The 15151-nt window shown below is 41.9% G+C and overlaps 1 protein-coding gene and 1 non-coding gene across 6 annotated transcripts in view; both read left to right on the top strand.

Annotated features, from left to right (window-relative positions):
* UBAP2 (ubiquitin associated protein 2) overlaps positions 1–15151 on the top strand; it is an 85903-nt gene that overhangs the window by 58490 nt on the left and 12262 nt on the right. For all 5 annotated transcript variants that reach the window (XM_045289165.1, XM_045289164.1, XM_045289163.1 and 2 more), the window contains 5 exons: positions 323–512; positions 3388–3592; positions 6821–7059; positions 7278–7447; positions 11256–11469. In XM_045289165.1, the coding sequence (XP_045145100.1) occupies positions 323–512; positions 3388–3592; positions 6821–7059; positions 7278–7447; positions 11256–11469 (1018 nt within the window). The remainder of the gene's footprint in view (positions 1–322; positions 513–3387; positions 3593–6820; positions 7060–7277; positions 7448–11255; positions 11470–15151) is intronic.
* LOC115869442 lies at positions 636–717 on the top strand. The gene has a single exon (XR_004046192.1). It is a non-coding gene; the product is annotated as a small nucleolar RNA SNORD121A (small nucleolar RNA).

The raw sequence follows: 15151 nt of genomic DNA, 5'->3' as shown, positions 1-15151 counted from the left end.
ATCAGCTCCTCATTTTTCCCTCTCCCTGCTCCCCTCTCCCTCATGAACCCCTGATAATTTTTTTGTGCTATTTCTTTGGCGTTTTCTCAGAACACTCTTTGGTCTCTTTCTCTGCAAAGTCTTGTCTCATTGACTTGGTATTTTGTGTGCTTTATTTGTTGATTGACGCTCCCCTTCTGGCTTCGTCAAACTCTAGTGTCCCAGGTTTCTTCTTTAAGTAACTGTTTAGCATGAATTAGTTTTTATTAATTCACTTCTGAAATTCATATTTTTGGTAAGATTGGCTTCTGACTGGTTTCTCGTTTGCTTTTTGTCTGCTTAGCATTGATCTCGTAGCCTTGTTCCAGAAGCCTGCTCCGTCCAGCCAAGCCTCAGAAGCCAACTCCTTTGAATCTTCCCAGCAGCAGGGTTTCAGCCAAGCCCTTGTCTTCACAAATTCTCAACACAACAATCAGATGGCACCAGGGACTGGCAGCTCCTCTGCTGTCAGATCCTATTCTCCTCAGAGTCTGGTAACTCACTTTGATTTTAGTACAAGACTTTAAGGAATGTTCCCACCGGCAAATGTGTTCTAGAAATGGATTCACTTCTTATAATTATTTTCTAAACGTAAAAATTTTTACTGTAAATTGTCAGTCCAGAAAACAATGATGTGGCAATTTCCAAGCACATATCTGATGATTTCATGTGGAATCAACTACTCTGAGTTTCCTGGACAAAGATAAAAATAGCTCTTTTTTTATGATTGGCTGTGTTCTCTTCAGTCATGATCATTTAGTCAGATTGAAGTTATCCTTATTATTAATGATTGCTTGTGGGGATTTGTTTCCCTGCCTGGCACTGGGCTTAAGATGATAGAATTTTTATGTTTTCCTAAATACAAATGTTTGCCAGTATTGGCTTACCTCTAAAATATCTAAAGTTTGTTCTTTTCAAGTCTGCCAAGATGCTTATGTGTTTTGCATTTTTATTTCTTCTTTGCTCTACTATAAAATACAGCTACAAAAATGCCAAACTATGTAGTAGCGGGCTCCGGAGTTTGGGAGTATTTCCATGGAAATAGCCTCCTCAGTGCTAGGTGCCCGACTAGACTTTCTATGAGAGTGATTAGTGAAGCATGAGAGAGCAGGCTGGCGGGAGCATGTGGGAAAATATGGCTGGAGGCCAGTGAACTGAAGTGCTTACCCTGCTGGCGGATGTGGTGGGGAAGTGGAAGGGCTTGAATGGACTGTGCCCCACTGGCCTGCCTAGAGCGCTCACTAGTGATTACTGTCTGGTTCAGTTTTTCTTGTGCTTTCCCTTGCGCTCTACTCTGGGGAAACAGAATTTAAGAATTTGATGTAATCTTTCTCCCCTGCTTGACTGAAAGACTCATTAGCTGCCCCCTAATAAAAGGAAGGATTGATTCAATTGGTCACCTTTTCATTGCTATCGATCTTCGACTTTGTATAGTGAGTTCGTATTGCTGGCTTGTAAGTTAGCATTTTTAGTGTCGCTGGTGACCTTGCATCAGATGGTGCTAATGATTGCAGTGGGAAAGGCCGAGGCATGATGCCATCTGTTTTGATAAGGCTTCAATAATCGCCCCCCTGCCACCCAAGTGTTTTCCTGAGTCATCCATGTCCTTCCCTCCATTTCCTTTCCTTTTTCTGCGACAGTCGTGATGCAGTGTCCATGGTGGAATCTCCATTAGGCCCCTGAAATCATAGGTCACTTTTATAATGACCTTCAGGTGTGTTGCTTACCTCAGGACCAACACTCTTTGAGGAACAACAACGCTTTGAGGAAGCAGAGTAAGAAGTGACTCCATTTTTTGCCAAGCAATAGACAGGGCTCTGGGGTGAACAGTAACACCAGAGAGGTGTGTACTCCTTAGAACACCCAAACATAATCTACCAGAGGGGCAGCATTTGCCCAGGGCTAAAGCTCAGAAGGCAAGAAAGGGTGGGAAGGAAGGCAGAAAGGCAGTGGATATGACTGACAGGCACAGGGAGGAAACAGGAGGCGGGCCAGTACATTTGTGAGGATAACAGCCAGTGTCATAAAGCATAATGTGTATGGATTGTTGATTGGAAAAAAAAACAGTTGTCCTGTAAACTTTTACCCAATTCACAAGAACTGCGCTGAGATAAACATAATAAAAAACAAGCAAAAAAACCCCCTTAATTTTCTAGATTTGGTCTTTTAGGAGAATGTAAAGTGTATTTGTTTTTGATGGCTTTTAAAAAGGAGCCCTGGTAGCACAGGGGGATTATGTGTTGGGTTGGCAACCACAAGGTCAGCAGGTGGAAACCACCCGCTTCTCCTCGGGAGAAAGATGAGACTTTCCACTCCAGTACAGAGTTATAGTCTTGGAAACCCACAAGAGAGGTTCTGCTCTGCCCTACCGGGGCTGTTAGTTGGAATCGGCTTAATGGCGGTGAGTTTGTTTTGAGTTTGGTGATGTCTAATTGTGTAGTCGATCTGCCACTGCCATAAACTTCCCCTGGATCCTGCTTTTTGTCCTGATGGTGTAGGTAGGAGAGATGTAGCACTGTCGTTTGTGTACTTATTTATGGAGCATACGTGGTGTTTGTACTGGTCTAAACAACTTGAAATAGGAACACTATCCGGGAATCTGCTCAACATCAAATACTTGTCTGTTTCCATGTCTGATTTTGGAATATTAGTTGTTAATTAACTTAGTGCTGTGACCAGCATGTGATCTTGCAGGGTGAGCTAGTTCATGGTTGATATCTTTGATGACCAAACCTGTCATTTTCTTTAAAAATGACTCTTGGTCCATAGATTAAGAACAGCGTTTGATTGTATGTGTCAGGCATGCATTTGTCATTTAATACAGAGTATCTCTTTAGTTGAAAAAAAGTGGTATTTTGATTGTGGACTTGTGACATCAGCTTTTTTTTTCTTTTAAAATTAATTTCTTGAAAGCATTGTAAAAATATTCTCATCAGAATTAGAAGAGAGTGCAGTTATTGTTGCATGGTAACATTATAATGTAATATTTTCTTTTCTTTTCTTTTTTTAAACATTTTATTAGGGGCTCATACAACTGTTATCCCAATCCATACACACATCAACTGTGTAAAGCGCATTTGTACATCGTTTCTCAAAACATTTTCTCTCCACTTAAACCCCCAACACCAGGTCCTCATTTTCCCCCTCCCTGTAATATTTTCTTAAGTGGCTCTAGGTAAATGTGATACTCTGGCTCTTACAAGGGAGGAGGCACAAAAAGTCCATGGAAAAATCTCATTATCTTCCAATTCTATTTTTTCATGAAGTTTAGAAGCCCTTTTCATAGTATTGAAAATTAATGGTGTATTTGAAAGCTGGCGTTGGAACTTCTGTGTGGCTGAAAGCGTCTCTTTTCCTTTCCTTTCAAAGTCGTCTGTCCTTGGTTCCGGGTTTGGAGAGCTAGCACCTTCCAAAATGGCCAACATCACCAGCTCCCAGATTCTGGACCAGTTGAAAACGCCAAGCTTGGGCCAGTTTACCACCCAGAGTTCACAGCAGAATAGTACGAGTCCCCCAACAACTTCTTGGGACCTCAAGCCCACAGCATCTCAGTCCTCAGTCCTCAGTCATTTTGGTACGTATGCCTCTTGTGTGCTGTTTCCTCCTCAGGAGCAGAGCCTGCTGACTTGTGAATGCTAGTGGGGAGCTTTTTAGTTTAGTATACGTGCTGCACCATTTCTGAATTAAACTAAGTTGGTCAGCTCTTTATTGTGCACATTGCTCCATTCATCCATGTATCTTTCTTGGTAAGCCTTTAGGAGATGGGCAAAGGCTTGGTAGACGTAGGCAGATGCAAGAGAGTAACATTGAGTAAATTCATAAACAGGATTTTCTGAACTCCACTAGATTCAGATGGTGGCAGAACATGGAGTGTGGACAGCCTTTTAACCTTCACTCTCTATGTTGCTTTCTCATTCTCAAATCCCCATATATCCACCAAGATTTGGCTAGCCAGCCTGTACTTACTGTGGTTTGTATTATTAAGACATCATGTGTAAGTTGAGTGTTTTCTAAACTATACTCTTAGAGAAATTGTGGCTTGAATCCTCATTCCATAGTAGGACACACAACCACCTTGTATGATGGAATATCGGTGGGCTTCTGTAACCATATGGAAAGCTATCTGGGTTGGTCTGTGTCTAGAGAGCAGAAGGAGAGGAAAATGAATTTCTCCGCTCGGTGAGATGCCTTACCCTGTTGGAGGTCCTCAGACCACCACTAGGTTTGATGTGTTGTCTACTAAGGAAGTGCATTAGCTCGGTGCCTAAGGGTTTTGGCGGGTCTGGTTACAGAGCCAAGGAGCACTGGTGGTGCACTGGTGTAGTGCTTGACGACTAACTGAGAGTGGGGTGGTTTGAACCCACCAGTGTCCTCCTGGGTAACAAGACCTGATATGGTGCTCTGCACCCATAAAGATGACAGTCCAGGAATCTGTTCTGTAGGACCTTCTCGAGTCAGAAGTGACTCATTGGCGCAGGGCAACAGCAGCAAAACAAGTGCTCTTGGCCATGCACTACCCAAAATTCCAGATTCCAGAGAGAAAGCAGGCGTTCAGTTTTCATGCTACACTGGTTGCAGAAACATTGTAGGCATCGTGAACTACTCTGAGCACTTCGGGTATTGGAAACCTTCCCACAGTCCAGGTTCCCACCCAGGCATCCCTCAAGAGTCAACCTTGCAAGCAGGCCTTTCTAAACGGAGCTCAGTCTCAGGCCTCCCGTGTTCTGGTTCTTTTTTGCAGATTCACTAAGAAGTAATACATGAACATACCAGTTGCATTTTGTTTATGAAGTCTCTTTTTCTGGTTCATGCCTCTAAAATTAAGTTAAAAAATAATTTCATTTTAGATAGAAATATATCCAACCCTGAACTGACAAACCACAGACCTTGAACTGGATAGGCCCCCTATTTAGGTGATGAAGTTGAATTGGCATGCAGCCTTTCTGTATGGACTGTGAATAGTTTCACACAGCAACGACAGGCCTTCGAAGCCTTCTGTATTTACCTTCTGCTCTCTCTGTACAGAGCAAGATTGCTGGCTCTGTCCATGGGAACAAGACAATTTATTCAATAAATGATGGTTATAACTGGCTATTTATTTGTAAGGTAAAGTTGGATTCCTGTCTCCCACTGGAAACCAGAGTGCCAAATGAATCAAATATTTAAACATAACGAATCAAGAACACAGTGGGGTGGGGAGGACACGGGAAATGTTAAGTAATCTTTGAGACAGGTATTTCTAGATTTGCGAGAAAGCACCATAACCAAACTGAAAGTCAGATCATCATTGAACAACATGTTTGAAAACATCATAGACAAAGGACTGCTTTTTTTTTTAACATGAAAAAGAATTACTGAAAATAAATGAGCAGAGTTATGGACACAATAGGAAAAGACCACTAAAGGATATGAAATAAGATGTTATTGAACGTGGATACTTTTTATGTACATTTATTCTCTATCATGTTCCACCAATCAGACTAAGAGAGATAAATGTTTGGTATTTGAGTGTGTTAAGGAGGTGTGCTCCCTTATGGAAAGCAGTTTTGCAATGGTTCTGAAAGTTTACATACATTTACCTTTGGGACCAGGAACTCTAGGAATGCTCAGGGACACTTGCACTGGAGTCAAACGCCGTCCAGACAGACTCGGGAGCCTGTGCAAGATTGCTGGCTCTGCTGCACTTCTGGACCTTCTCCTTCTGACACTGTGGACTCTGACCACTGTCCTGTAGGTCCTGTGAGTGGAAAGTACTTGGCTTTTCCTTCTGGCAGGCCCCTGCTTACACAGATTCTGCCTTTCCCAGGTTTTACAGTGTATTCATGGTAGCAATGTTTTTAATACCAAAGATCGGAAAGCCTAAAAGTTTGTTAATGTGGTACTGGTTGTGTGAAACACAGTCCATGTATGCTGGCTTGCTGTGCGGTCATAACATGAGTGCACTAGCTCTTCATCCTATATGGATATGAAACATAGGGTTGTCTTGAAAATTAGTTGTCTTATGAGAAATGCAAGGTGTAGGACAGTATATAGTATTATGAGGGAAATAAGCATTAAAATTTAAAACAAGTGTGCAGACATAAGACATCTAGGCTTACCCAATCCCATTGCCACTGAGTCGATCCTTTAGTACAAAGTAGAAGTGCTGGGTTTTCCGAGACTGCCAACTTTATGGGGGCAGACTGGCTCATCTTTTTCCCAGGGAGTGACTGGTAGATTCGATCCATTGATCTTTCAGTTAGCTACCCAATGCCAGGTATCTAGGTATCCTAAGTATGTATGTCATAAAGTATGTCAGAGATACTTCCTTAGTCGAGGACTGTGGAGCAAGTCTCTGTGGAGCAAATCTGGAGGCTTGTGATAGAAGGGGGAGGTTTCTCTTCATCATACACTGTCCTATATCTTGAATTTTGGACCATGACATATGTTCCTATGTAAAACAAACAAAAAAAGTAATTTTTTAAATTAAGTACAGTTCTGTAAAACAAAGAATAATATTTCTGTTGGCGAAAGGCTAGGCATGTGTAGCAGCACCTCGGCACTGTTCTTATCCACCTGCATGTTTTACTGTAAACTGTTTTCTATATGGGATTTTAGACACAGCCTATTCCTTTCCCATTTGTCATATATCAGTTATATAAACACACACACACACACACACACACACACACACGAGATTCAGCTAGAAGTGGTTTGGGAGAAACTAGAAGTTATGGTGGTAGAGAGACCCCTAAGCCCATTCAATTAATGAATTGATTATGCCTCACATTCTTTTTCTTTGTGTTCCTTACATATTTTCTAGATTTCAAATCTCAGCCTGAGCCATCCCCAGTTCTTAGCCAGTTGAGCCAGCGACAGCAGCACCAGACGCAGGCAGTCCCTGCTCCTCCTGGCCTGGTCAAACTTGGAGAGTCAGCATCTGGAGAAGGAGCCTCCACTGTGAACAAACGCTTGCAGCTTCCTAGCATGGTTGTGCCTGCCCACCAATCACAGCCCAAACACATCAAACTCCCCAAAAGGCGGATCCCTCCTGCTTCTAAGGTGGGTGTTCCATTGGGAAGTCTCAGCCCAAGGGTGATTTTCCATCTAGCTCAAGTTGCAGGTTCAATCTCAGAAACAGTGATGCTGTGTTTTGGTCCCTCAGGCTTGCCCGTAGGGCCCTGTGCCTGGTGAGCACAGGTGTTTGTTTGGCTCTGCAGGAGGCCTATGGGACTGAAAATCCCTGACCTTTCTTCCTAACACTTTGGCTCTGCTTTCAGATCCCAGCTTCTGCTGTGGAAATGCCTGGTTCTGCAGATGTCACGGGATTGAATGTTCAGTTCGGCGCCCTGGAATTTGGATCAGAACCCTCTCTCTCTGAATTTGGATCAGCTCCAAGCAGTGAAAATAGCAATCAAATTCCCATTAGTTTGTATTCAAAGTCTTTAAGGTACACAACTTTTTGATCCTCTTGCTTTGACTGAATTAAATGTTTTTCTTTGTTTGTTTGCAAAGCAAAACCAACATGGAGGCCAAGAAATGACTCTTTGGAGAAATACATTCTATGGCAATAGGTTTCTACAACCCTCACCTTTCTCTGATTCCCGAATTTTCCCATTGCCCCAGAAGGAAACTTTATAGCAATTATTAGGTCCTCTGCATTTTCCCAGACCTTGGCAGCGAATAATTTCCTTTCTTCTTCTTGATTTGCTTATTGTGGACAATTTTTTTTCCTTTTTAATATCATTTTATTGGGGGCTCATACAACTCATCACAATCCATTATGTCAATCACATTTGTACATTTGTTGCCATCATCATTCTCAAAACATTTTCTTTCTACTTGAGCCCTTGGTATCAGCTCCTCATTTTACCCCTCCCTCCCCGCCGCCCCTCCCTCAGGAGCCCTTGATAATTTATATATTATTTTGTCATGTCTTACACTGTGTGGACAATTTCTATGATGGAAGTAGAACCCTTCACTTAGCGTAGTGTTCTCAAAGTTTACCCATGTTGTAGCATGCAGAGTCCCCCACATGAGTGGATTTAACCAACCAATACATTTCTCACAGTTCAGCACGTGATTGGGTGAGGGCATGCCATTTCTGTCAGCTGGGGGGGGGGGCTCCTATTCCTGGCAGGCCAATGTGGTGTTTCATGTCCCCCATCTGCTTCTCTGCCCTGACTTACCTCTGTCAATCTCAGAAGAGATTGACTTAAAGTGCACCCTGTATCAGTGTCGTCTCACTGATATATAGCAAGGAGCAGAACTAAAGGGGTGAGGGCTCGCAGCACACACTTGGTGGTGCACAGTTCAAGCCCTGACAGCGTGCTGGAACTTCATTACTTTCTATGGCTGGGTAATGCTCCATTGTATGGAGTCCGTATACCCCATTTTGCTTATTCCTTCATTGATGCACATTCCAGGTTGTTTCTATACATTAGCTCTATGAATCAGTCTGCTCCGAAAAGTTAGTCTAGGCATGAACAGTTCTCTGGGTGTATACAGACATCAGAGCAGACCTGCTCTTGCATGTAACCATGTGAGGAACCCCCAGGTGATACAAAACCTGATCATTGTTAAAGTTCATAGAGCAAATTAGTGTTTTCTTTAACAATTTATATACACTTTGGTGATGTCATTGCAATATCTTCATTGTAATACCCCTCTTTTCTCTTCTGCCGTGGGTTCCCCGTTTCCATTCTTCCTTCTTTTCCCCTTTCCTGCCTTCTGGACTGTTTGGGGGGCAAACGCTGCCCTTTTGGTTTCACGTGTTTGATGGTCCTGAGGCACAGGTGCCTCGCAGGTGTTATTGCTTACTTGATACATTGTTTTTCATGGTTTTGGATTTTGTTTTATGTTTTTCTCCCACTCTGCCTATGACATTATAGTGTAATTCTAATCAGTGGCTGGTCCTGGTGACTGGGCACCATCTTGCTATTCTGGCCCTTTAAGTGCTCTGGATGAATTGTTCCCATGTGTCTTTGATTTTATTCACTCTTTTTCACTTTGGGTAAGGAGAGACCATCTTATATGGCTGCTCATATGCATTTAAGACCCCAGTTGCTGTTCACCAAAGCAAAATGTAGACTTTTGTCTTTGTAGACTGTGTTAAGCCGATTGACCTGGATGTCTCCCAAACGGTGATTCTAAGCCCCCGAGCCCAGTGACTCGGTCCTTCAAGGTGTTTGGTTTCGATTAAGTTTTTATACCTTATCCTCCTTTCCCCTCATATTCTGTATTGTGTACTCAGGTGGATATATTTATAGTACATACAGATATGTATGTAGAAATAGCCTCAGCCCAAACTACATACTCGTGGGAGTCACTCTACCTGTGTGTCCATTCAGAAGTATTATTTGTTACGACTGCTGTTGTGTATGTATATGGACTTGTTACTGTTGCCTTGTGTACTTCCCATTGCCTTCCTTTGCTTTGGCCCTATATTTTTGCCCTCCTCCTTTTTGTACCTTGCCTTGTCCTTCACCCAAGTTAACACGTCCCTGGTAACTATCATGGAAGTTTTTGCCCTGTGCACATCTTTTCTTGACGTTTTATTGTAATGGCCTCATAAAATATTTGGGTTTCTTGTGCTTGACTTGTTTCGCTCTGCACCATAATGCCCACCAGATTCATCCAGTTAAGGTCACAGATTCATCATTACGATCGAAAGGTGTGTTGTAATTCACTGAATGAGCCCTGATGGACTGACTACATGTTTCACTGCTAATAGCACTTTGAAACCACTAGTCCACCCCAAGGGAGAAAGGTGAGGCTTTCGACTCCTATAAAAAGGCACAGTCTCAGAAACTCACAGGGGCAGTTCTGCGCGTGTCTTAAAGGTCGCTTTGAGTTGGAATCCATGCAGTGGCAGTGAGTTGAATTGAGCATGCCAGCATGTATATGAACCGTAGTTAGTTTACTCAAACTTTTTAAAGGAAATATACTATTTTTCACATATATAGAAATAGCCTCTGTCAAAACTGTACATGCTATACCATTTCCGGTCCAACCATCCGTCTTTCCACACCCTTGTATTTGTAATTTCTGCTTTTTGTAATCATTGCTGTTTTTCTTAGAGTGATAAGATATTGTTAATATTTCACTTTTATCTCTAATAGCTAATTAGAGAAGGTCAGGTACGGTAGGTTAAACATTGGGCTCCTAAACAAAAGGTCGATGGTTTGACCCCTCTGGTCCCTCACTCCCTGGAACAAAGAGGAGGCAGTCTATTTTTTGGTAAAGAATGATTGCCTCTGAAACCCTGTGGAGCAGCTCGGCCCTGTCCGCTGAAGCCCTCATTGGGTCAGAGCGGACTCAGCAGCAGAGGGGGCGGGGGAGGCGGGTTTTTTTAAAATATTTTCTTATGAATGGTTAATGATCGCAAACATCGCTGTGTATTTGTTGATCGCCTGATTGTCCTCTGGTTACATGCTTGTGTCCTTTGCCCATTTTTCAAATTGGATTTTTGATTTTTGTTGAGGTGAACAAATTCTAGAAATTGATCCCTTGTCAGTTATACTGTTGCCCATTTCCCCCCCAGTCAGTAGACTCTCTTTGTGTTTTGAACAGTCTTTCGATGAACACAATTGCTTGATTTTTAGGCATTTCCATTTATCTGGTTCATTTTCTGATGTTTGTGTACTTTTTCAGAAATATATTCCTTAAGGATTCTTTATTACTGAGCAACTGTGTTTTAAAAATTACTACAAATGATTTTGTTCTAATAACTGTCAGGGAAATCTGTAGTATAATATTTTTATACACAGCTTTCAAAAATGCTGGATAAAGAGAAATGGATAGTTTCAGCATGTGGACAGGAAGTTATTATTTTTATATAATAAACCATTTTCAGGTAATAAAAGTGAATAATTTATTGTGAAATAATGATTCATTTTATAAATGTAAAATTATTTTTATAAATTGCATTGTTGAAAATAAAAAATGACTAGATTTTCCATTTAAATTATAGTAAGATCAAAGTATTTCTGAACTGTGATACTGTGTTATTTTACTGAACTTTCTAAATATCGAGACAAAGGAAAACTGCAACAACAACAACAAAGGATTCTTTATGTCTTTTTTCTGTTACTCAGGTGGTTTGTTTTGAAACACTCTTGGCATTTTTTAATTCAGTTGTATGTTTGTAGTTTTGGTTATTTATTTTATTTCAAATATGAAAATAAAGTTCTACTTCAAGAAACTATGTAAACGGACACAAATAGACTGAAATGGTAATGCCTTTTCTTCTTTCTTAGCGACCCTTTGAAGACGTCTTTACCAATGACCAGTGCAGTTCAGGACTCTCCCTGTACAACGTCTGCCATGCCTTCCTCCAATCTGAGCAGCTCGTCCCTGAGCTCCACCAGTCCAGTAACCACGTCGTCCTCCTGTGACCAGAGTGCTGTGCACAACAGGACTCCGTACCAAAGCTCTGTGAGTCCACCGGAGTCTGCTGCGGGAGCCGTCACAGTAAGTCATGTTTCAATTTCTGATCTTAGGACATCTTATTTTGTAACTCAGTGTGTGCACTGGAAAATTAAGTCTTTTGGATAAAGTCATTCCTTGGTGAGACATTGCCTACCATTTTTAGTAGAACCCTGCTAGTTCATTGTATGTCCTTGTTATCTTCAGTAACCGTGGCCATCTGACGTGAAACCTGCTTCTCCAACACCCATGCCTGTGAATGAATGCACTCACTGTGCAGAAGACTCGGTGTGGTGTGAGCAGTTTGGCTCTGTGTCTGTTTGATTCTGGCATACCTCTCCCTTAAGAACTTCTTTTCCCCAACTGCACATGGTTTTGCATTACCGTAGCTATATTGAGTTAAAAGACTCAGATGTTATTGATATCACCGATTGATAGTGAAGTGACCAGAGGTTTCTGTTAAATATTTCAGTCCCTCCCTGGGATGCATTCTTCTAGTGGCTGGCTCTTTGCTCCTCGGGTGCTTGTTCCCAGCCAGCAGCCTCTTCCTCGGTCCTTCTCTTTTCTCCTGTCAGTGGCTCATTCTCGGGAAAGGCCGTCTGCTCTTCTTTTCTCCTGTGATCCCAGGAGACAGCTTTTCAGGTGTTGGCATGACCTTTTTCTTGCATGCTCTGATTCCCTTTAAAAACACGGGGGGTGGGGGGTGGGGGTGGGGTATCCACTGTGGCAACCTAACTCTTTTCTTCATCTTCTTGTCCCCCCTCTCAGGAAGAGACAACTTACACTACTAATAATTGAACACCTTTTCCTTGTAGAAAATCAAAATATTGCAGATACTATAGCCCACCTTCCCAAACTGCTTCAATTTGGGTATACCCCTCTACTCTGGACTTGTCTGTCCACATTTTTAAATGAGATTAAGAGGGTATCTCAGAAAGTACTGTTAGAAAATCATAAACAAAAATACCGAAGTGTGCAGCTATTGCTTCTTGACATATCCTCCATCTAGGTCTCTACGTCCTAGACGAGTATTTCCATCTCTGTAACCCTTTCCCAAAGAATGTGCTCTTTGATTTACACTGCACCAAAATGGCTGTTTCAGCGTTTTTGAGAGAGACAAATTCTGTTCCTTTTCAATGTTCTCTGAATTTAGGGATAAAAATAATCTGAAGGGGAAGATCAGGGCTCGCCCTCCTCGTCCCACCCCTGCTCTCCTTTTCTGTTCCAGGAGATTGTTGTTTTTTCGGGTTTGTATGTCTTGGTTTTTGCTGTTCTGTTGTTAATATCTAGGGCCTCTTTCTCTCTCCAGGTTGTTGATGGATGCTGATAACATACTGCTTTTAAGAGTAGTCTCTCTGTGTCCCCAGTTTATTTCCCTACCTCCTGTGTTTGTCATCTTTGATGAAATGTTTTACTGAAATGTCTAATTGTCTTGCCTGTCATGTTTTATTTTTAACATAGATTTATTGGCATATAATTCACATGTACAATTTAATAGTTCATTCATATTAAGAAGAGTTATACATTCATCACCACAATCAATTTCAGAACAGTTTCTTCTTCCTTTTAGTTATTATTGTTAGTTCTCCATTTCCACACAACCTCCTCCCTTGCCAGGTCCCCAGGTAATTGGTGATCCAGTTAGTGTCCATAGATTTGCCTATCCTGGATTTCATGTACAGAATCCAATCCAAGAAACAAAAAAACCAGCAACAATGACCAAACAAAACAAAGGGAAACTTTTACAAAAGAAAGAAAAACTGAACCAACTTTGAAATGGGTCAAAGGGGAGAGCATATGAAAAGTTGTTAAATTTTAACCTAATTACCTCTGTCATAATGGGCTTTACAGCAAGCTAATTCAGTCTTAATCCACGCCGGACCCTGCAATGGATTTTGGAGCCTTCTGCAGAGCAAGTGCTCAGGACACCGTTCCCTTCTCCAGATTTGAATTGTATTATCTTTCAGGTCTTGGGTCACACAGGCTGGCGTGCTTCATCTCTGTGGACTTAGTTGACTCCTCACTTGGCTGACATATTTTATTGAAGTGATTGCCAGTAAGAAGTTAACTCGGTTCTGGCTTGGGGAAGATTTGGGCGCTGGACTTTGATATGGATGGACAGACAGGGTAGGCTCTGTTTTGAGGGATGGGGACTCTTATTTCAGACCCTTTAGGTCTTTACCATTAACGGTGTTTAGTTTTCCTAGGGAACAGTCTTTAGTCTCTTTCCCACAGGGCAAAATGCTATTCTCTGAGAGCCTAATGGGAGAGAGCAACTGGGGTTATAACATTAATTTTGTCATCATAACTTAATCCATCTATTGATATTTTGTTTCCTTTTTATCTTTTTAAAGAAAACCACCTTTTTTTAATTAGTTGGGATTTAATACATATAACATCCTTCCATATTACAATCACTTCAAGTAGAATTGTACAATTGCTTTCTCAATCAGTTTCCAACCATTTTATTTCTACATGACTCCTTGACATCGTCTCCCTTTTACCCCACCTCCACAACAGTACTCCCCCGTGCCCCCCACCCTCCCCAAAACCCTTATTTGCTATCCCTATAGGTTTATCAGTCCTGGGTTTCATATAGTGAAAAACAGAAAAGCATATAACAGCTTCAAGAGGGTGTCCTCCATTGACATGACACCTCTGAGATACACTCTATTATGAACGAACAAAAACCAAACAAAACAATACAAACCAAAAATACAGAAAATTCTGGAAACCAGGTCAAGTCTAAGCCTGCATCACGGGGGTCTACGTACAGCGCTTTAACTGTTCAGGTTAGATTTATGCAACTGATCTTCTATACTCCTCTCTCTCAAGTACTCTGCTTAGTGACCACTTTCCTCCCAGCCCTCAGTTTTAGATAGGGGTAGTTCTCTGTAGGCTTACTTACTATCCTTTTTTAAAACTGTACCCGTGACCCAGTGTTATTTTTAGTTTCAAACCTGCAGGAGGAGCGTGCCCTGTGTTGGGAGGGGGAGGGGGGACTGGGGAGAGCGGACTTTAAGCAAACCCTCCAACTTGGAGCTCCACCTCTACTCTTACTTCCAAGTCATCTGTTAGGGTAATGAGTTGCTTAGCGTAGTTCTCCCTTATAACTCGGGCTCTGTGCTGTTTCCCGCACGGCCGGGTTTGGATTCGGCTTTCTTGTATCACTAGGGCAGTTACCATCATTGGTATGCTTTCCAGTCTGACATGTTTGTGACTGCCACTTTTTTCAACTATTACTTGTCTTTCTGGGTTTGCAGTGTTTTGTTTTTTAAAGCCACGTGTTCTTTTTATTTATTTATTCATTTCAAAAATCTATCTATCTATTTATTTATTTATTTTTTAGCATTTTATTAGGGGCTCATACAACTGTTATCCCAATCCATACACACATCAATTGTGTAAAGCGCATTTGTACATCATTCTCAAAACATTTTCTCTCCACTTAAACCCCCGACATTAGGTCTTCATTTTTCCCCTCCCTTCCCGCTCCCCCGTCCCTCATGAGCCCTTGATAGTTTATAAATGGGTATTTTGTCATATCTTGCCCTGTCCGACGTCTCCCTTCACCCACTTTTCGGTTGTCTGTCCCCCAGGGAGGAGGTCACACACAGTTCCATGTAATCGGTTCCCTCTTTCCTACCCATTCTCCCTTTACCCTCCCTGTTTTGCCAATCACACCACTGGTCCTGTAGGGCTCATCCGCCCTGGATTTCCTGTATTT

Source organism: Echinops telfairi, unplaced genomic scaffold, assembly GCF_000313985.2.
Source record: "Echinops telfairi isolate 266 unplaced genomic scaffold, ASM31398v2 ScPeMD7_25;HRSCAF=90, whole genome shotgun sequence".
NCBI lineage: Eukaryota > Metazoa > Chordata > Mammalia > Afrosoricida > Tenrecidae > Echinops > Echinops telfairi.
Note: the sequence above shows the minus strand (reverse complement) of the source record. Positions and strands in the feature narration are given on the sequence as shown.